Here is a 23,186-nt window from a genome sequence, read left to right on the forward strand (position 1 = left end):
AAAAAATGGCAAATCTCCTTGTACATATTGAGCAAATATCACCGATGGGTACACCAAAATAGTTCTGTTTAATTATAATTAATTCTGTCTAATTAGTAGTTCCGAATTTCTTTCACCTTTCTCCCAATTACCCGGAGAACACTCGAGATAATTTCTCACCGTGTGCTCTCAAAGGTTTGTTCCAAGTACGTGGCTGCGGCCGTATGCGGTGGCGGAATTAACCCAAGTTTACTGCAGTAGGAATCGACGAGGTAATGCTTCACAATATTGGGATTATTTTGTATACACAAATTCAGGATTCCAACAGAAAGACAGAACCACAACTGAAACAAATAAAATACTTTTATTTATGTATTGTTACAAAAATGACATCCCCAGCTGATTTCAATTCAAGTCAGACTCGAAATGAAAACCGCATGGACATCCACAAGATATGGATATAAAAATTAATTGGACATTTTAAGCAAAAATGTAATTTCTGTGCTATATAATTGAATACGTAGACTAAACTGTTTGCCAAATATTTTTAGTGACCTATAGAGCTAATTAAATATGGCAGTGAGCCATTAAAGGAATTTGGGAACATAATTCTTTTACCTTATCATTTGTTATGGATATTTAATACGATTAAAAAGTCCGCACTGCGAGCGAATCACCCTCTCCCTTGTTTTTCTTGGAATTGGTGCTTTTTTCAAAAATAATCTGTCATGAAAAACTAAATAAATCATGTGATGATTATATTTGCATGAAAAAAATAGGTGAACTGGAAACATGGCCTGCGGTAGTGATGATTTAACTCTTGTGCTTCACATGGGTTCTCATATTGACAGTCAGCACTGCCACTTACTGACGAGTTTCCTTTGTTAAATGTTACTACGAACGCATTCAATTTTTTTGGAAATGGAGGTGATTACCAAATAAAACGTGCAGTAATTGAAAATAACAATTTCCAGGATTATGAGGGAAAACTCATCACTTTCTGGTGAGTGTTCATTTTTGTCGAAAACTCCACCAGAGAAAGTTAGAAATCATTACCGAAATAAAAAACAATAACGAAGAACCCTGAATATAAATTAGTCAATTCGTTGATACGTGAATTACATCATCATAGCCCTTTAGTACTACTTAATTTAAGTACTAATATAATTTTTAATTTAAGTACAGCGAGCGTTTAGTTATCCAGTAGATAGGTTAACCACACGGTAAACATTTAGCAATTATTATCAACATCATTAATCTGAGCTTTAAACTGGATCTAAGCCTGGAGAGGGCACTCACGTGTGATAATTCACGATGGTGTGACGCTGCACGCAATGGCTACTTCTCTTCGTGCTGCATGCTAAGGCATTTAAACACGCAAAATGTATTGCCAGACATTACAGAGTCCCCATGCCATCCTATGTTCAAAAAGAAATTCAAATTATTTCAATGAAATCTAGTTTTTCTTCCTCTGACACACGCAGCAAATAGCACAAAGAGGTGACACTCAGGCGCCTCGACCGGAGTGTAATCTGATATTCCCGGCGACAAAATCAAAAGAGATACTCTAATTATTAATATAATGCTAGTAATTTTAGTTTAATTGAAAATACATTACAGTATGGCGTCTCTGCCATGTGGAAATGCTGTAAGACATTTCGAGGAAAGTAGCACAATGGCAAATAAAAAAGATATTTCTTAACAAAAACAAGGATAATACTGAAACAATCCTGTCCATTCTTCGTCTAACATGAACAATAGTCGAACACGCTCAACGTTTACTCCTAAGTACTAATCGCTCCATTCTAGAGATATAGCGTTTGGAAACAGAGAAATAGGCCCGATTGATGTTCCGAAATCACGTTCCCAAATCATCAGCCCTCTGCACATACATTGACAAAGTTCTCTTCAAGCCGATTAGCATCGCATCGCTCAAAAGGTGCGTTCGTGGAATCGCTCAGAGTTTGCACGCGTTCAGCGCAATACATGCGCTTGCGCGGTGATCCTGCGCCAATCCATTGCAAGAGTCCCTTGTCCACATGTCCCTTCTCAAATCCCCAACACCACTGTGTGAAAGACATGACAGTGTCACTAGGCCGCAGCGAGAGGAGGGTCGATGGAGCCCCCTCCCCCCCAAAATTAGATTGGAGTCTTCAGAGATAACCTCACCGAAATACATTTTCCCCTCCTAAGCCCCCCTCTGATCTGATTCCCCCAGAATCTATAGCTATGGTCTTGCTCCGACAGAAAATGTCCGCAATCCACAGCGCCGTCAACTCCAAAACTTCTCTCCCACTGCCCACCGAGGGGCTCACAAATCCGATCTAAGTGTAAAGTCCCACACCCATGGATGCACATAGTCTTAAACACAGCTTCGGCATATCTCATCAATGCCAAAAAATGTTCATTTCGCAGAGCCACTCTTGGGCGCCGAAAATGGAAAGTATTTGTGAGTGGCCGTCATGAGTGATTGGACAAATTGAATGAACGCGTGAAATCAGAACTGCTATGCTTCCCACCCATTTCCGAGCTCTAATTCCTAAGAGTGGTAAACACAGGTTACACCTGCGACCCACATTGTGCCATTAAAGGAATGTTGACCAGTACACGACGTTGAGGATGAAGAATGAGAAGGGGAAGAAGAAGCGAGACACTTTGTCGATGTAGAGGGCCGTCTCGCGTCCGTGGCAGAAGGTGTCGTACTGCGGCTGCGTGGGCGTGGGGCGCACTGGACTGCCCGCCAGGGTGGCCGCCCGGTTACGGCCCGCCCAAGACCTCGGCTCCAGCTCCTGAGGACAAGCAAACGGCGAGTCAGGGCAAGAGGGGGAAGAGGCACACTCAGCTCACCAGAAATAAACCATCGGCCCCGTCAACAAACTCCCTTCAGAAATACTAAGCTCGCAATTTTCGTTTCCCGACTCTTCGCTCAGCAGCGCACGGCGCTCCTGACAAGGACGCAAAATTTTAAGCATTTCTGCGAGTGCTGCGGAGAGCGGGGAAAAGAGAAGTGTTCTAAACACCCTAAGACGTGGACGGGGCAACTTGATCGGCCAAATCATGAGGCGTGATGGCCTGAAGAACAGTGGCAGCTTGCCCGAAAGGACTCCAGGACGCCGCCCCTCCCAAAGATTTGAAAAAGGAAAAAAAAATTAAATACCCATTCAATTATAATTATGCATCTATTAACCAAGGTGTTTTTTCAATCGCATGCATCGACAATGTAGGAAAAACATGGAAAAATAGCGCGAGGAGTTCGCATTTGTAGCCGCGGGGCGCTGGCCAGAACGTCCCAATCCATCACCATGCAGTTATATGGAGAGTAGTAGTGGTGGGGGCTGCTGGTGCTATGACGCGTCTAAGCTTGAGCCTTATGGAAGTCTTGGGACGCCGTCCGAGCATGCGCATCTAGTGAGTTGACATCGCCGCGCCGCCCTGCGGACGTATAATCTTGGTGGTGCAGTGTTGCAGAATACCTTGTTTTGGTGACCAGTTGACTCATTATGTGTAAATTGTTTTAATGTGAATAGGCCTAGTTGTAGTTAATCGAGTTAGTGATTGTTAGTATTTTAGTGTCAGTGATTGTTTTGTGCATTAATAGTCTCTAGATTGCCTGAAAAACTCATTAAAATACACAAAATATTCAAAAATGTTAACCCCCCGGTGGAGTGTGCCCCTCCCAGAATTCGACTCACGAGCCGCCACTGCTGAAGAAGGCAATCGTCGACGGGCAAATGGGAAAGGTAAGGACGGCCCCGAATGAGTTACATAGGACACGTTATCAAGGAAGCAATAGAGGAGGAATGTGCACGTATGACATTGTCATTGGATAGGAAAGCGATGTGGAGAGTGGCGTCGAACGAATTCTCACGATTATCGACTTATGACGACGAACGATAGGAAAGAGCGATTTCTGTCCTCTGAGCGTTCAGCCAAGGCTGAGATGAAAATATCACAGATCAAGTAATCCGCTGATCCAGAGGTGGGAAAATTGTGACCCGCGGGCCAAATGCGACCCTCCACAGAGTTTGTGATGGCCCGACTCAGAATTTAAGGAAAAGCTGCACTCCGGGAGTGCCGACAGAAGTGAAAACTTGAAATAACGTGAGCATTTTTGAATGTAAGGAAAAATTACAATTAAATCATTTTTTAATTTATCGCGTAAATTTAACAAAATTAACAAATGTATTTTTTAAATATTTCAAATTTACCGCATAATACAAATTTTTCTGTGTCGTAATACAAATTAACAATATAACAAAATTCCAATAAAAACGTACATTTTGAATTTACCGCTCATCATTTGTTCTGTGTATCTGGATTTGAAAGCATGGAAGGCGCGCATGCGCAGTTCACGAGGCAGCTGTCTATATGTATATGTACACACTACCGATGAAAAAAATAATTCCCCACGTGTTTCCTTTTTTATATTTCTATAATACATAATTGTAAACACTCCACATTTATAAATTAATTTTATGGCACAACATTCGAATAAGCTACTCAAATTGAACGTGTTAAAAGAAATTGAGTTATATTGTACTAACCTTCACTATTCTTGTATCGAGTACCCTCACCTGTACGAGTATGGACTGGTGACGGTGATGCGAGTCTAATAGTTTGTACCCCTCCACAAGTACTGTGTATATAGCGAGTATACTGTGTATATACAGGACATACACAATTATACATATATGTAGTAGCGGTGACGGTGACGCGAGTCCAATATCTTTTACCCATCTACAAACTGCTCAATACGACATAAGAAGTTTCCACTTTCACCCATCCACAAAAGTGTATGTACAGAATATACAATTACACATATATTTAGTAGCGGTGATGGTGACGGTGATTGGAGTCCAATGGTTTGTACCCCTCCACAAGTACTGTATATATAGCGAGTATACTGTGTATATACAGAATAAACATAATTATACATACGTGTAGTAGCAGTGCAGCGAGTCCAATGTCTTTTACCCATCTACAAAAGTGCTCAACGCGACATAAGAAGTTTTCACTTCAAAAAAGTGACAGGGTACACTTGTCTCATTAAACTGATTATATCATTAAATGCACAAGCAGCTAGAAATCTAACAAATATAAAATCAACCAAATAAATAAGTAGAATAGAACTACCACTATTGTTTAATTTTTATCATGCAATTTGTATATATTTTTTTAAATTAATGTTAACTGATGAATACAATGATTGTATACGGTGCGGCCCTCGAGGACGAACAATTGTCCACTCCTGCCACAATTGTCCACTCCTAGGGCCTAATCCATCGACGATGAGCAATGAGCGATGTCACGCTCATCATCACCCCTGTCCTTCGATAACTTGGATACTCCAGCCCCTCTTGAGGCGCAGGGTAGCAAAGTCTCCCCCTAGTAAACCCGGCCTCAGTAGTCTAACCTCGAAAAGTTATGAAAGATTCTTACGTTGATCCATACCGTCTGTCTGATTCCAAAGATGATGTTGTTTATTATTTAATTTTAGTGGGCCCGAAAACAACATTTGCGGCTTTCTGCTGTCAGGGCGAAGATATTAGCCACCTGCGACTCGGAGAACATCGCGATAGAACCTCATAAAATGTTCAGGCTCGACATAAACAATAAAATAAGAAAAATATTTTGCCGAACGTTGAGTTATAGAAATTTTTTCCTCCCCTGAAAAATTATGGAATTTGATCAATGCTAGGTTAAACTCATTAAAAATTACTCTTAAGCGCGCATTTATTCTAACGGCTGGCGTCCGAACACCTCCCACCATACACCCATTGCGGTGGCTTTTGGAGTACATAGTAGTATGTAGATGTAACACATCACTGATCTTGGGCCAATCCGCATAAGCATAACGATTTCAGCCCCCTTAATATCCCAGGTTGTCCATGTTTCCCACGATCCAGATGAGATAATTTTCCAGTATATGAGGGATTGATACAACGAGATTATCCTGGGAGGGACTCGCTCAGCCACTCGCATTCAGCCACGGACCATCGGCCCACGCGACCACTCACAACCGCATCACGCGCCCAGTTACATTGGCGCTTCAAAAAGTTCCACACGCGGAATTTTCAAATCGTTCACATCATGGTTCTAATGGTGAAATGTCAAAATGACTGGTTCGGTAGCGATGCGTAGAAATACGCCGTGAGTGAAACACTCAAAGGATGAACGAGTGCCTCGTGAGCATTCGATGTCACTCCATCAGGCCGTGGTTGAAGTAGTTTCTACATCTGCATAATACCCCGCAAGCCACATCTAGGGTAATTGGTAGGGCGTGACCTATCGCCAACATGCAACCGGTTTCCACCTTGCAGACTAAATGGGCATAAAAATATTCAACAATATAAGTAGAAAGTACATATTGATGGGAGTAGTGTGAGCTTCCGCTAAGCGTCGCTCCATGCGACCGTATACTACTTATATGGCCTGTACACTTACGTAGAAAGCTAAATTTCGGTAAGAAATTAATCTATGCGTTCTTGAAAGGCTAAAGTCACGCAAAGGGTTTACCGCGAGCAAATAAAGGTCAAAAAATACTCAATAGTGAATTGATAAAGTAAAGAAAAAAATATGGTGAAAATTCAGAACCAAAAAATAAATAAATGGAAAAAGAAAATCAAGCAATTAGCCGTCCCGGCGAGCGCCGCGACTAATTTCGGCGAACTGGGAATCTATCGCTATGATGCTGCGGTAAACGAAGGATATTTTTCACATCACGTGAGAAAATCTACTCTCCCAATTCATAAAGTAAATTTAGCCTATACTTTGCACTAGGCTCCTGTAAAGATTGCCAACTTAACTCACCTGCTTCCCGCGTCCCAGCTCAGTAGATCAACGGGCACGTTCGTTCCATGTGTGCTCTGCCCTATCTATATCAAGGCTGCTCCCACAATTTGGTGCAGTGGTAGCATTCAAATCAAGGCTGAAAACATTATTCCCACTCATTAAATGCAGGGAAGAGTGAGCACTCTTCACCGGTCTACAGCCACTAACAACGAGTGTCGTCGCACTTCCGGAACATTCATTTTCAGCTGACGCCTCGGCACATTCCTGCGCTTCCGCTCAGCACAAATATCAGTCCCAGATGTTCTCGCTGTCGAGGATATTTCAATGAGCCGTGGAGCACGACTTGGAGAGTTGGATGACACAGGGTAGGCAAGGAGGAGATACACGGTGTCAGGTACACGGGACTCAATACTCCCGCTCGACTGGATGTATTTGTTCAACCTATATGTAACTTGTTATTTGTTCGAAGATTGTGCCACCTAGTTGTTAACTATTAGAGTTAATAGAGTACATTTTTTCAACTGTTGCTTCGATCTCAAACATAGAAAATTTGCATCTCGGAAAACTTATGAGGTACATCATTCCAAATGAAAGCAATTAGGCAAATGGCATCGGTCAACTCTATTCATTCCAGAAACTTTCAAGATGGCTGTTTTAGTTTTCAACAAATGAATCATCATCAAACAGCTGAGCGGTTGTGATCCGTCCTCACTTTGCTCGAAACGAACGCAAACGGAAGCGTGACTAGCCACGGGGAGACGCATCACAGAAGACGTCCTTATGAAGCCAATGTCGCCGAAAGAGCCTTACTTTTAGCGATAATTTTTGTTTTCTAGCGACGCCAGAGCATATTACGCGTACAAATAAGGGGTTCGTAATGAGCTTGCTTTCATAATCTTAATTACAAATTGATCAGATAATCAACTGAGGGTTTGATTCTTAAAGGGCTTTCAGTATTTCAAAAGAAAGTTACCACTGAAGTACAGTGGGTGCAAAAAGTATTCGGACAGCTCTTGTTTCCAGCTAAAATTTTAATTTTCTTTGTGTTGCGCTTGTCTTCGGCTTGAAATGATTCTCAGTGTGTTCTATAGACGATATTTATTTATGTATGCACTGCAGCAACAGCAACAAATAATAAACTTTCGTAACTTCAAACAAAATAAAAAAGTAACTTCAAATGTGTCGCGCAAAAAGTATTCGGACACCTGAATTTTTCATATTAAATGAAGTCGTAAGATACAATTTACGAAATAATTAGTATTTTGTGGCATTCCTTTTGGTTTTCAGGACTGCCTGAAGGCGATTTGAAATTGAATGGACCAATTTTGATGTGACAACAGGGGGTATTATTCTCATTCTTCTAACAAGGCAATCTTGAGGTCTTTCATATTTTGTATTTGCCTTTACTTTATTTGTATCTCCAGAATACTTTACAGGTGTTCTATCGGATTGAGGTCAGGTGATTGTGGAGGGGTGCTCGACTGTTTGGGTGTGTTATGCTTGATCCACAGCATTTTATTCTTTGCCTTGAGCTTTGGATCATTGTCCTGTTGAAATGTAAATTTGTTTCTCAGTCCCATTTTATCAGTACTAACTTAAAAAATTTTGCTTCAGTGTGTCTATTTACATCTTGCGATCCATGATCCCTTTCAAAAAGTGCAAATTGCCCTCTCCATACGAGCCCATGCACCCCCACACCATCACATAACTAACCCCATGTTTCACTGTTTCTTTCAAGTTCTTGGGATCGAGCTCAGTATTGTTCCGACGCCACATCATTTGATGACCATCGGATCAGAATATGTTGTACTTGTTCTCGTCAATGAAAATCACGCTATCCCACGACTCTAAAGGCTCAGATTGATGTTCCACGCGAAATCTACCCGCCTCTTGCGATTGACCACGCTGATCCACGGCATCCTCCTTGCTGCACGGCCGTGGTAGCCGTTTGGCTTCCACACATTCCGGACGGTACCTACGCATGCGTAATATGACACTTCTGTTGATTTGAAGTTACCTAGGGAGCGCTGGTTTTTTGATCCTTCTTGATCTCCCGCACGATGAGTGAGATGATTGTCACTGTCATTCAATTTCCGTGGAACCCGCATAGGGGCTTGTTTAGAACAGTCATGGTCTTCCAGAATCGACATACAATGTCGTGGACAGTTGACCTCGGTCGTCTGACGAGTCCTGCAATTTGATTTAGTGACTTACATTGACTATAGTATCTAATAATGAGCTTTCGCTCAGCTTCAGACGTCTCAGTCGCCTTTCGTCCCACGCCTGTCAACACTTCAGGTCGCCGTTCGGTCAAAGATGCGTTTCACCTCGCCATAGCCAAGGGGAAGTATGTGCGCCCACAGCTGGACAGCAATGACACCGGTGGACTCCCCTATAAAACGCGTTTAAATCAACGTGCACCGTGTGTCCGGTTACTTTTTGCGCGCGATAGTTCTGCATATTCGTCTATTGGACTCAATTTATAGCAAAGTAGCAACAAACTTCCCTTCTTTTAACATGTACACCTTTACCAGAACAGCAAATGACAGTACTACGTTCATGTTGAATCCGAAGAACAAGTGCAACGGAGTCAAAATAGTAATAGTGGCTGGAAACAAGTACTGTCCGAATACTTTTTGCACCCACTTTACGTGAATAGTGGAGCACATTGACGCGTTGTGAAGGGGCTGCATCCCTAAGTGGGCCACATAGGCTCGCATTACTCCGATTCTTTAGCGAGAATCACAGGTCAAAAGCCATCTTAAGTTTAAACCAGCATCCACAAACTTACTCGGCGGCTGGAACGTCTGTGTGTTATTTTACGAAAAATTCAAATGAAGCGCAATTCATCCAATTTGTGTTAGCCGATACATGATGCAATGCCAATGAATATTGCCTCATCAGATAACAGGAGAAGACAGTGAAACGAATCAAATTAAGCAAAGAGATAAAATATAATGAACAATGTTCACATCAAGTTCACATAATACAGGTGGGTAAAAAAATTTAGTCAAATGAAGTCAAAAAAGTAAAAGTACCAACAAACTAAAGTAAATAAATATAATAGCCAAATGGATCAGATATTCGTATTTAGAGATGAGCAATTGTTTTGGACGAGCGTGAAGGGATGGGTGGGTGTTATAAGCAAAAAAATGTATCAACGACTCATCGTAGTAGTATAACGGTAAGAAAATGGTGTCCAGCGATGAGCATTGCAGGGTTTCTTGATTTTATTTTATTTCCTTGTCCCCCAAAAACACACATTGCGGCTGCATACTGGGAAATTTAGTAATCAATAACGCACGATCACAAGAAGCCATGCCTTGAACAGGGTGAACCTTCTCCGGCGGGACTCAATCCCGTGGCCCTCGGTTTGGAGGCCGCCGCCACCGAGGCCGGAATCATGATCTAATTATTTTCATCATAATTATCACCTACACATACATATATTTCGGTTTAAAGTGACTAATTCCATATTTCTAGTACCTTCATAAGTCATAGAAATGAAAACGATTGGAGCATCTGCCAAGCATAGAAGCGTAGCCAAAATATGCCATGAGTCACCTAGGACTTGAAATGCCAAGTCCTCTGCTTTGCTTACTTTGAAGTCCTCGACCGCTGATCTGATGTCGTCGTCCGAGTAGCCTTTCATCACCTTGGTGGCAACTGGCCCCATGTAGTTGTTCACCACGGCGAATTCCATTAGCGAGAGGAACACGAACACCGAGCACGACGACATCCACACGTCAATGGCCTTCACATACGATACCGGGGGCAAGGACTGCTGTGACTGCGTGTTCTGTGTGGCTGCAACAAATAAGACATCTGGTGAACAATGGCGATAACCCGTCCCGTCAGCCAATTGTGAATTCGAATGCATGACAATGTTTCTAGGGGAATTCCAAAAAGGTTTTGCGAAGGCGAAAACAATCGGATGGTCTCCAAGTATTTCCAGTATGGAGCAGGACGTTAACGACCCGTTTTTCGAATTGAAAATCTTCAGGGTTACCTATTACTGTGCTACTAGGCATACGTTTGAAAACGATTCTGCATTAATACAACGCGGCTCGCGGGGAATGCCCGAGAGAGCTATCCTTTGAAAGCGAAAGCTTGCATAAAAATGGACTTCTAAATAAAGGTACACACTGGAATTTAACGGGCATTAAAGAACTGCATGTACTGAAACGCATTGATAACATTGCACATGATTTATTCTTGGCTGCCCTTCAACTAGTGTTTCATGAAGATGACGAAGAAGAGTTTCCTCGGGAAAATTAAAATGAATTATATTTCAATGGGAAAGCCCGCGATTTATCCACGATTATAGACAGAGCACAGATGATATGCATGACATACTTAACTATCATATAGACAGTGGCGCAGCGAGGGGGGGTTTTGTGGGATGAACCCCCCCCAGAGCTCAGAGAAATTTTAAGTTAATCCATTTTAATTAATTGGATTGATATTGCTAATAGAATAGGGTATGGATTAATAAAATATCCCTCAGAATGACATAAAACTCACCATTTTGAACCATTTATCTGAAAATTCCGCAATTTATTAATGTCGCACCTACCGATTATCCTGGTGGGTATTCCATACCCCCACACACACCGGAATTAGTTGCACCTAAACCCCCCCAGCCTTAATTCCTAGCTGCGCCCCTGCCTATAGATGTGACCACCGAAATTCAGGAGTCCATTGAAATCATCGTCGTAACATGAGCGCCTTACCTCCTTCGCCATTATTCATGCAACATCATTAGCCATGCATCAGAAAGCATGGAGTCGAAAACCAAACTTTTATTAAAAATTATCCAACCTGCGAAAACCATACCCAAAATCAACTCAAAAGATAAATTAAAATGTTAAACTAAATTTATCCTTTCCTTATTATCTCTTGGTTCTCTAATAAATAATGACTTGAGTTTTCACGACCAAGATATCTCTCGTCATATCTTGCGACGCATGTCCAGACGTCGTATCTTGAGATATCTGCAAGATATATCAAGTTACGACGCCTATTTATCCCATTTTTATAACCATACTTATTATTTTATTTTCTTATCTATTCATATTTTTCTTGTTTCTTTTCTTATTTATATCCTTGTACATGAAAATCGGGGGAATTGAATATTGTACATTCCTTTATCTTAAAGACGGTAATTTGAAGGGTGGGCACACTAGCATTAATATTTTACGAAAGCATTTATCAGTTTTTATGTCTAAATTATGAAAGAACTTTGAAATGGCTAATCCACTGAGACTAAAATGTAGATGTTTCGATAAAGTACGCACGTGAGGAATCCCTAGACCGACATAGAATCCTTAAAAAAAAGTGGCCGACGAAGCACTACGTCTCGTCCCCATAATCCGTTTAGAGCCTCCGACGTATGACCACGGTGGTACTCAACCCGCACCTCTTCAACTCGATGTGTATTTCAAAGGTAAGGAGTTGAATTATAGAAATCGAACGATCGTAAAGAATGTAATTAAGTTCGCCGCTAATTGGCTGAATGGAACATATCCTAAGAAAAGAATTTAAATCAAAGTCAGAAGAGGAAGAAATCTCTGGTGTCCATTTTTCGATTTATATGGGATTATCGGTGTTAAACCGTAAGAACTACATGGACACTTTCAGTTAGCCAAGCCCTCTGCACTCCAACGCATCTTTTCTTCCCCGCCGATGGGAAGTTCATCGAAAAACCGGTTTCGGAGATTTTCACCGTCTTCCCAATGCTGAGAGCGGTGTTGAGAGCGATGCCCTTCTCTCGAATTCTCAGAATTTTTAGAAAATACTATTATTATTACTATTATAGATATTATTATTATTAATATTATTTATATTTTTTTATGTTTTCACAGCATTTTTGCTGGTTGTAGGCGAGGTACGGGTATCACCAAGTACTCTCGTCTCTTTACTCTGTTTTGAAAAATTTTCTGACAATCCGGCAAGTATTTAAAATTGCTGCTTTTTGTATGGTAATAAACAAGTTTTTCGGCAGTCCAATAGTTTGAAGACCTTGATGGAGTGAATGAGGCACTACTCCTGTGGCGGAGATAATGATGGGTATTATGTGTACTTTATCTGATTTCCACAATCTCTTGATTTCATTTTTAAGTTCTTCATACTTTTCCATTTTGCTGGTGTAGGCTGTAGTGATATTATGCGAATTAGGTACGGTAATGTCTATCAAGTACGTTTCATTGTGAGTTTTATCTTGTACTACTAGATCAGGTCTATTGCTATGGACTGTTTTATCGGTAATAATTGAACGGTCATAATAAATCTTACAGTGGTCGTTTTCAAGGATGGTTTTAGGTGTGTACTTATAATAAGGAACTCCATTTTCTATGAGTTTATACTTCAGAGCTAATTTCTGGTGTATGATGTTGCATATTTGATTGTGACGGTGTAGGTAGTCTTTTTGAGATAAGTTAGTGCATCCACTTGTGATGTGCTGTATCGTCTCAGAGGCATTATCACATTTTCTGCATCTGTCATCCAATAAATTTGGGTTTTTAATTATATATTTTTCATAATTTTTTGTTTTCACCACCTGGTCTTGTATTGCGATCATAAATCCTTCTGTTTCTGGGAAGAGTTGCCCATGCCTGAGCCATGCGTGCGATGCATCTTTATCGATTTCAGGGGCCTCCAGGGCATGAGGGTGTCTTCCGTGAAGGGATTTAGCTTTCCATATTGACATTTTACTGTCTATAGTAACAGTGGTTTCACTAACTTGCATACTTTCGTCAGATAGGTTTAACGGTGTGTATTTATTGTCTGCGTCACAGATAGTTCTCAGGAGATCCGAGGTAGATTTCTTGCTGAAAAAATATTTCCGTAACTGAGAAAGTTGTGAGTTGTGCTGATTCTTGATGTCTACGATACCCCTTCCACCAAATTTTCTGGGCAGCGTGCTCCTCTCTATATTTGAGCTTTTATGGAGCATATTTTTCTCCGTCATTTGGGATCGAATTTTTCTTTGTAGGTCGTCTAGATCTGTTTGTGACCATTTGATTATACCAAAGGAGTATGTCAGGAGAGGGATGGCAAATGTATTAATTGAATTAGTGAGGTTTCTGCTGTTCAATTCCGTGCGAACAAGTTTCTTGATTCTATTTTGGAATTCAGTCGAAAGTTTTTGCTTTATCGTAGAGTGGTCTAGTCGTCTTGCTTGTTGGAATCCTAGGTATTTATAGGTATCTCCCTCATCCATGGCCTCTATTATTTGCCCATCCAGTAGTGGAATATCATTCCTCTGTACTTTACCTCGGAATATTGTGATAGTTCTACATTTATCTATTCCAAATTCCATGTTTATATCCTTAGAAAATATTTCAGTTAAACGGACTAATTGATTTAGATTATTATTAGATCCTGCATATAGCTTGAGTTCGTCCATATAGAAGAGATGCGATAGTGTGTGGCATCTTGGTTCTTTTCCTTTTATTTTGACTCCATATTGAGTATTATTCAGGAGGTTTGATAGAGGGTTTAGCGCAAGGCAGAACCATAACGCACTCAAAGAGTCACCTTGAAATATTCCCCGTTTGATTTTGATATTATTCGTCTGCAAAAGACCCTCGTCAGTTTTTATGTGCAAGATGGTGCTCCATTTTTTCATCACAGTATGGAGACATTTAATAACTTCTGGGTGAATTTTATAGATGTTTAGTACTTCAATAAGCCAGGAATGGGGAACAGAGTCAAAAGCTTTTTTGTAATCTATGTAGCAACTGTGTAGGTTCCTATTCTTTTCTTGTATTTGTTTAAGAATAATTGAATCAATTATCAACTGTTCCTTGCAACCTTTGCTTCCTCTGCGACACCCCTTTTGCTCTTCCGTAAAAATGTGGTTCTCATCTATATGGTTGTTGATGACTTCTGTTATGCAAGAGGTGAAAATTTTATAAAATGTTTGTAGACAAGTTATCGGTCTATATTTTGATGGATCGTTACATGCGACTTCTTTTGGCAATAAATATGTTTTACCTTCCATTAAAAAAACTGGAATATTTTCTGGAAACTTCAAAAATTCGTTTATATATTTCAGTAGATGCTTATGGCAGCTGGTGAATTTTTTGTACCAAAAGTTGTGTATATTATCACTTCCTGGACTTTTCCAGTTATGGGTTCGGCTAAGAATTTTTTCCAGAATTTCCATTGTAATAATGGGGGGAAGCATAGTTTCTATGTTTTCCGCTGCTGTTCTTTCATTTCTCATCCAAGGCGCATTTCCATTATGGGATGTATCATTCGACCAAATATTTGACCAAAATTTCTCCACTTCCTGAGAGTTAGAATTACTTAGGTTTTTATTTTCACAAGAAATAGATTTCTTCTGTTTGTTATTGCCCAATGTTCTGTAAAAATTTCGTTGATTATTTTCAAATTGGGAATTCTGTTGTTTTCTTCTTGTGCATTTATTATATCTGTTGAGTCTCATTTTTGTGGCTGCAAGTTTTTGCTTGAGGGTGTCAATAATTTCTTTTATATTTTCATTGGGCTTGTCGTATTGAGTGTGGGAACGGTATTTTACGAATGCCTTCTCAACTTTTTTTTTAAATGATGTACTTGGATTACCAGTCGAAAACTGGATTAAACGTGCAAGGTCTTGTCTTAAGGCATCTACTTTCCGTTCTAATATTAATATTATTATTATTAATATTATTATTATTAATATTATTATTATTGTTATTTCATCTGTACTCTTGCTCATCAATTTCTCAAGTAAATAAATTTAGACACATAGGGCTAACTCTAGATGAAAATTTTGATTTTAGATCGTATTTAAATTCTCTGTGTGACAGATTAAGATGTATTTTATACCAATTATCCTATTTCAAATATACCCTTCAAACGTGAATAAAATTAATGATTTACCAGGGACTTGCTGAAGCCATATTGAGGTACGGAATAACAATATGGGGAACAACAAATGTTTATTAGCAACTGTAAAAGAATCAAAATAAAATGATATTACAGTTGGATCCATCTGAGAAAAAAGTCTATAAAATTTGTAAAAACCTGAATATCTTTCCTATAATGGATTTTTTCAGTACATCACAATACGTGACAACTACTTATGCAATAAATTACAAACAATAAGGAATTCTCCGAATGATATATGAAATTGAATGAACTATCAGCAATTGTGAGAAATACAATGTACCGGAGTACTACAATGTTCATGGTAAGAGAACTCTGGAACATACCGTTCCAAAATTGTTAAACAGCCTTCCCCAATCCATAGAATCAACAGAATTATTCTCAGTGTTAAAGCTACAACTAAAACAGTGGTTTTATGGAAAAAATGATTAATGGTTATGTGAAATCCTTAAGATATATTTCCCTTATTTGAATATTTCTATTTACTAAATTAGTTTCATGCGGCACCTGCTGACAAGCCTTAAATGTCTTAGCAGGACCATGATGATCTATTTATTAGTGTAAGAAAATTAAGTAAATTCATTTGACAAACGTTTGATGTAATTGCTCACTTTGTTTTTAGTTATTATGTTAAATTATCATGTTCATATTTCGTATATTTTTAATCGACTTCTATGAATCCAATTACGAAATATTTACAATCAGTTCTGTTTTTGCAATTTTTGCGAGTTTGCCTATGCAAATGAAAAATATTATAATTTTCTTTTACATTTAATTTTCTTCATTTTCACTGAGTTTTGCTTTCATGTTAAGAGAACGGATTCTCACCAAAGTAACTCTTTACTGTTAGAACGTAGGTTTCCGCGGCGATGGTTTGATCTCTGCATTTCTTCAGGGTTTTCTTCCGCGATAGCTTGTTTGTGGACAACATTTTGTGGACAACCTTCGACCTGAAGACGCTGGCAGGATAGCCAGCGAAACTGTTGTCCACAAACAAGCTGACGCGGAAGAAAACCCTGAAGGAATGCAGAGATCTAACTCTTTACTGTTGCGCTGAGTTTAGAAATTTGCTCGTGATATAGCAAGTTGAGATAATTATGGCCATTTGCAGTTTTATATGTGTATTTGGATTTATGTTGAGTATTGTAAAACTAGTTATTTAGTTAGTAAATTATGATCTAGGAAATTTTGCATTTTAAATTTTCGTTCAGATATCTTCCCCTCACCACCTTCCCCTCGTCCGCTTTCTTCCACTCCCCCTCCCCTCAACCCAGAAACACTTTGCTGAGTCGCACCGTGCGAGCGGCTCTCTGGAGTGTGCTGTGAGCGGTGACGCAACTCCACAAAAAGAGTCATTTATACCTCACTAATTCATAACATGGCATCATGTTATCTACTAATTTGCCCAGGTAGGCTAGTTTTTGGTGAATAATTTCTGTGAATTTATTAAAGTGTTAAAGTTAACGAAGACATCAGCCGAACAAAAAATTATTATTACCATCATATTATAATTCGTTCGGGTAATAATGCAACTCCAAAGGTTCTCAAATCTTTTTTGTATCCTCACCTGCACGAATTATATTATGATGGTAATAATTATTTTTTGCTCCGCAGATATCTTTGTTCACATGATTTCTAAAAGTTTGATACTCCCTTCTACAATTCAAATTTGAGGGACTATTTTTCCATCTCTTATAGATGCAGTCTCTAATTTTATTTTTTCAATTATGTCTTTATAAATCCATGTTTTTTCATTATTTTTCGTATCCTTCCGTGAACGTTTTTTAGAACTATGGGCCCAGGAAACAGGAAAAAAATGTTTGACCTCTCAATGGGAAAACACAAAAAAACATAAAAGGAAACATAATTTGTCGGAATGCACGGTTAAAAGGACAGCAAGGTTTTTCGGGGACCAGTTACCTGTGAACGTTGAAGTAGCGAGAAAAGGCAGTATTGGAACTGGAAGTCACCAAATCGACCTTGACCTTGCCCACGGCGAGCACAAAGATATGCAAATATGGCAGAGTGAATGGGGATGTTATTGGAATGTGGGAATGGGTGATAGGTGGTGCTGAGTGCACTTGCAGGATTCTGTAATGAGAAAACGGTGCAAAGGAAGTGTCGGACGCAGCCATATGTAGCATTACGGGTTTTGGGATAGTGAGATGCACATATGCACTAACTTTGGCCGCAATCCATGCAGCCGTATGGAAACGCATAGCGGACATACAAACAGATATCCTCTTTATCAATATAGATGTTCGACATGTTTTAATCACGAGGTCATTTTCAAGTGCACTGCAACAGAGACAGTTTTGCTTGAATATGACCTGACGGTCGCAACGCATCATACATTAACCAATAAACATGTGGAAAAGTGCCATCTCTCTTTTTTATTCACTCAAGATGACATCCCAATACATATCAACCGCCTCACTTACTTTTACTCTCATTAACACTGCTTGAAGTAATTAATCAAATTTGTTTTTCGCCAAATGGCACCAGGAATGTTTGCTTCGTGTCTTTTCATGTTTTCCCAAAAGAGAAAACTTGTTCACGAGTATAACCTGCCGATCAGTGCTACGCAGCTCCTCAGATTGTGATGACAGTTAGCCTTTCACAGTAGAATATAATTAACACATAAAGATCGTTTTACCTAGTGTAAGAAGTGATGTGACACCCAATGTCACTCTGGCAGGAATAGCTTCAGGTTTAATCCAAAATGAAATCCATGACATCACAACAATGAGAGCAGATGGTATGTATGTATGGAATAAGTGGTAACCCAGCCGTCGAGTTAGGTTGAATACAACAGCTAAACAGGTGAAGTTACCTGTTGGGAGGAAGGCAGGAATTCAATCAGGAGCAAATACAATGGCAAAAACATATGGCAAGTTATCCATCATATTAATGAATGAAAAATCTTCATAAGCAAGAAAAGACTCACCAGTGGAATATTCTATAGTGCAGTCGGCTGTATAATTCTTCGAAATATCTAGTTGAGGCAATTCAATTTCTGGATTCACCACAAGAGGGTCGGTCATATTCCATATGAAGACCAAGTCATGAACAGTGTGTGATACTGCGAGTAAAGATAAAAATATTAGACAATTAGCATTAACATAATGGCATTATGTGGACAGGTTTTTCAAGTTGGTGTTCTTAAATGTTAAATCTCCTTCTGGAAACGATATTGAAGTGTGGTAGTACTGATACAACAATCTTTGATACTCATGGGCATGTATTTACTAAGGACATCTGGTAAGAACATAAGCTGGTAAAGGGGATTTTTCAGTAGCAATGTGATTTGGCAAGGAGCAGTCAACTGTGTCTGCATTTTGAGAAATGCACGCGTAGAGCACCCCTCACTGACCTCGATATATTTGTTCTCTTATCACGACTACAGAGATTCAGAGAGTTCAAACCCTAAGGAAGATGTTTGGGAGGTGGCCTTCAGTGTAACCTTACCATGTGAACCCCCTAAATGGATTACCCCTACCCCCACTAACTCCCCTAACCCCCCCTCTCAAAAACATTTTTGGCCCCCATTTTTAAAATTCTAACTCATCTACTAAGTGTGAGGTCATTTAAAAATGAGAATTCATAGCGAAAATTGAAATGGCAACAAAAACTCGAAAATATGTTCAGTTATTAAACATATTGATGTATTTATAATCCAAAGTAGCTATTGATCAGCTAGTGATATGTCACCAGTTCTGATATTTTCCAAGCTCCATAAGATAAAATTTAACTAAAAAAACTATGATCAATTATCTTTATAAATAATGTCATTTTCTTATTCACTAAATAGATCAATAAAATATTCAGGAAATATGATAGGTGTAATTCTATTAGAGAACATAAAAGTTGAAGAAAAACTTGCAATGAGAAAACTTAAAGGAATAAATTGAAAGTATTCTTTCATTTCAAAAAATAATTTTTCATTTAAAGTTAAATTTCACAAGAATACCAAGCCTATTCTTCGACAAAACAATTCTGCGGAGAGGATATGTACCGTGTATATCCATCTTTGAGAGACACAAAGAAAGCAGTCAGTCCACAGAGATGAATTCATGAGGTGCATATGATGTTAATCTCTCCGCTGAATCTTTACCCTTCTGCGGAACTCTACGTAAGGAAAACGAGAAAAAACTAACAGTGACATAGGGTCTCACCTAAGGAAAACGTGGACCTCAAATGTAATATGCATTGACCAATCGTCTCTAAACTGGCATCTAGATGGTAACATATAGTGGCGTGAAATAGCGCGTTTGTTTCCTTTGTCGTCTGCTGCTGCTCCTCGTTGACCAGGACGTTCGATGGAGGTGCAGACGGATAGGAAATAATAGAGGGGCATGATGCAGAAGAAAGATATCATTGTTGTTTCCACATTTTGCCTGGCTCGTCTCTTTGGACTTCCTGTTTCTCTAGAAGTTTATAAAGTACATAAGTTTCCTTTTATTTTTGTGAAGCAAGTTTTGGCGACAGGGAGCCCACGGTTGTGAGGTAGGAACTTATATTTTCTTTACTTTGAATATATTGGTTTTTTGAACTTGACTACCACAGGTGTTTGGTTGTGTGTGTGCGCCGCAATTCTTCGACTTCGTCCTTCACCTGTTTCGCCTGCGTTGGTTTCTCCCACTGACATCTTTATCCTCTGATCAAACGCATTTTCGCCGAAAAGTTGGGGTTTACGGTTGCAGTATATAGGCGACTCAAAAACCAGCATGAGAAGCCCTAATAATGATGGATATCTCGTCCACCAAAATTATTTCAATGGCCATGGATGCCATCATCTGGACGGAAGCCCGATAACTCTTCTGCATAGCAATTTACCATGAAAAATACACACCATAAAACCAAAAACATGGTGATAATAATGATCATTTTCCCATGCACTAAGGTCAGGTGGTGGTTTGAGTACAGCCACAGAATGTTTCCTTGACAATAAGTCTTCCACAAGTGGCAATTCCTTTCAATCGCCAAGAGAGAGAGAGAGGTCAAAAGAGAGGTATTTTGGAAGGGAGTTCCCTCCTGAAGCCATTTTATCTTGTGCACATTATGACTGATTGGAAAGACTGGCCCCATATTTTGAATATGCCCAAAGGAAGGCATCCAAAATTTTCTTCATCTCATATATCACCTCTTAATTTTTGTCATTACAATAATTTGACAAAACTAAAACTTATGTATCCTACGATAGACCAATTGTAATACCATCTGTAATAACCAAAGTTCTAGAAATCATAATAGTGGACAAAGTATCTCCTGACTTAAACTCATTGATGGGGGAAGAGCAACATGGATTTCGGCTAGATCATTCCACTGTCACTATAAACTCCTATCATATCAAAAAGACATAGTTAATTCCATGTCTCAACATTGATTGGTTGATTCAGTTTACACCGAATTTTAAAAGTATTTGATGACATTAGTCATAAAATTCAAATATCATCTTTCCTCAAAAATCCTATGATTTAGTTTGATGCAGCTCTCCATTCCTGTCTCTTCTTATCCGCGAGCCTTTTCATAGCGACGTATTTCTTTTCTTTTACATCCTTTATAACCTGTCCTGTGTAACTAATTCGGGGCCGTCCCTTGCCCTTCTTCCCTTCCATCTGTCCTTCCACGATCGATTTATCATGCCATCATGTCTCAGAATGTGGCAAAGTTGTCCCATCTTTTGCTTAAGGTTTTTAAAATACTTATTTTTTCTCCCACTGTCCTCATTGCTTACACGGTCGATCCATTGTATCTTTCTTCGGTCGCACCACATTTCAAATGATTCCACTCTGGACTTCTCTGCTGCTGTCAACGTCCAAGTCTCGCTTCCATAGAAAAACATGCTCCATATGTAGCACCAGATAAATCGTTTCCTTACTTCTATGCTAGTATTCTCAGCTGTAAGAAGATTCTTTTTTGTTGAAAGCCCTCTTCGCCTGTGCTATTCTACTATTTCTTTTTTGTTTCTTCCTTCGTTAGTAATTCGATTTCCCATGAACTCTTTCACCTCTTTAAGCTTATGCTTCCCCGGCTTTATGTTTGTCTTAGCCTCCTCTCTTTTGTAGAATACCTTAGTCTTCGTTTTGTTGATTTTCAGCTGATATCTATCTGGCCATTTTCCTCTCCATATTTATCAAAGTCTTCTTCAAATCCATCTCTGTCTCGGCTATGAGTGCTATGTTGTCAGCAAATCGCTGCATACTAATTTTTCTCCGTGGATATTGACACCCAAAGATTTCTCCTTGATTTCATTGATAGCTTCTCAATGTAAACATTAAAAATTATGGGGAAAAGTGCACATCCTTGTCTCACCCCTTTTCCTAAACTTGATTTCGCACCGTTGGGACCACATTTAATCACAGCTACTTGGTTATTATACAAGCTATGAACAATTCTACGATCCTTACGGAGCACTCCAATTTCTTTCAGTATTAAAAGCATTGAATTCCATTCCATGTTATCAAATGCTTTCTCCAAGTTGACAAATGCCATGAAAGTCGGTTTGTTCTTCTCCATTCTCTTCTCTATGAGCAACCTAAAACAAAAATTGCTTCTATGGTGCCCTTGCTTTTTCTAAATCCGAATTGGTCCTCATTTGAAAGTTTTCTACTCTTCGTTCTATTCTCCTGTGAATGATTCTTGTCATTATATTCGATGAATGTGTCGTCAGGCTTATGTTCCTAAAATCTTCGCACTCCTCAACTCTATTTTTTTGGGTATGGGATTGATGATGTTCTTATTCTCGTTCTTTTCGCTCCTTCGATCGCTCCAGTTCGGGTAACTTCGTTCTCTTGGCGAAAGATTGTGACATAAGCAATGACGAATTATCCATAATTCAATGGGCATAAGATAATTTCAGCGATCAACACACTTTGCCTCCTCAGTCCAAAACAATTGAACAGAGCGAGGCGCGTTGGTAAGTTCAAATCATATTTCTAAAATATATTATGCCCTGTTTTGTTTATTTCGTGCAACTATCAAATTGCTACATTTAGCATTGTTGTAAAATATTACTAATTTATTAATCGCTTTCCGTAGTTGAACATAAAATCACTCTCTTTGTTTTTAATCTTTCTCGTAGATGTAGCTAAACGATGAGTCCAAAAGCCACTTCGGTGAAACTTATGGCTTAGTATTTTCAATTTTAACCGAACCCAGATGGCACAAAATGAGATAGTTATCAGATTTATATGGTTTTCTTCCTGAATAAAAATGATAAGTAGCTTCTCGTACGCTAAGCAGCATATGAAAGGCTAGATTAAAATTTTAAGGAAGAATAGGTAAGGAATGCAGCCAAATATTTTCATAATTTGCTTATGTTAGTTGAACACCAAAGGCGGCAGAACTGCATATTGCACATCCTATGCTGCCTAGAGCTCTGACAGACATGAATTTGAAGCCTATTCGTGGAATTCAGTGAGTCTTAATAAGAGCTGAACAACTGATTAGAGATTTTCCTGCGCGTAGAAAATATTTTGACAACTTCAAGCGACTTGCTGGCGAAGATGGAAAGCTAA

The 23,186-nt window shown here is 39.3% G+C and overlaps 1 protein-coding gene across 2 annotated transcripts in view; it reads right to left on the reverse strand.

Annotated features, from left to right (window-relative positions):
• Window positions 1-324: 324 nt before the first annotated feature.
• LOC124171008 (glycine receptor subunit alpha-2-like) overlaps window positions 325-23,186 on the reverse strand; it is a 96,522-nt gene continuing 73,660 nt past the window's right edge. The window contains exons 8-11 of one of the 2 annotated variants that reach the window (XM_046550132.1): window positions 18,614-18,748; window positions 18,323-18,499; window positions 10,373-10,578; window positions 325-2,768 (exon numbers count right to left, since the gene is read on the reverse strand). In XM_046550132.1, the coding sequence (XP_046406088.1) occupies window positions 2,565-2,768; window positions 10,373-10,578; window positions 18,323-18,499; window positions 18,614-18,748 (722 nt within the window). In that variant the 3' untranslated portion in view covers window positions 325-2,564. Of the gene's footprint in view, window positions 2,769-10,372; window positions 10,597-18,322; window positions 18,500-18,613; window positions 18,749-23,186 lie in introns of both variants that reach the window. The other variant, XM_046550131.1, reaches the window with a different exon arrangement.

The sequence above is a fragment of the Ischnura elegans genome, chromosome X (genome assembly GCF_921293095.1).
Source record: "Ischnura elegans chromosome X, ioIscEleg1.1, whole genome shotgun sequence".
Lineage (NCBI taxonomy): Eukaryota > Metazoa > Arthropoda > Insecta > Odonata > Coenagrionidae > Ischnura > Ischnura elegans.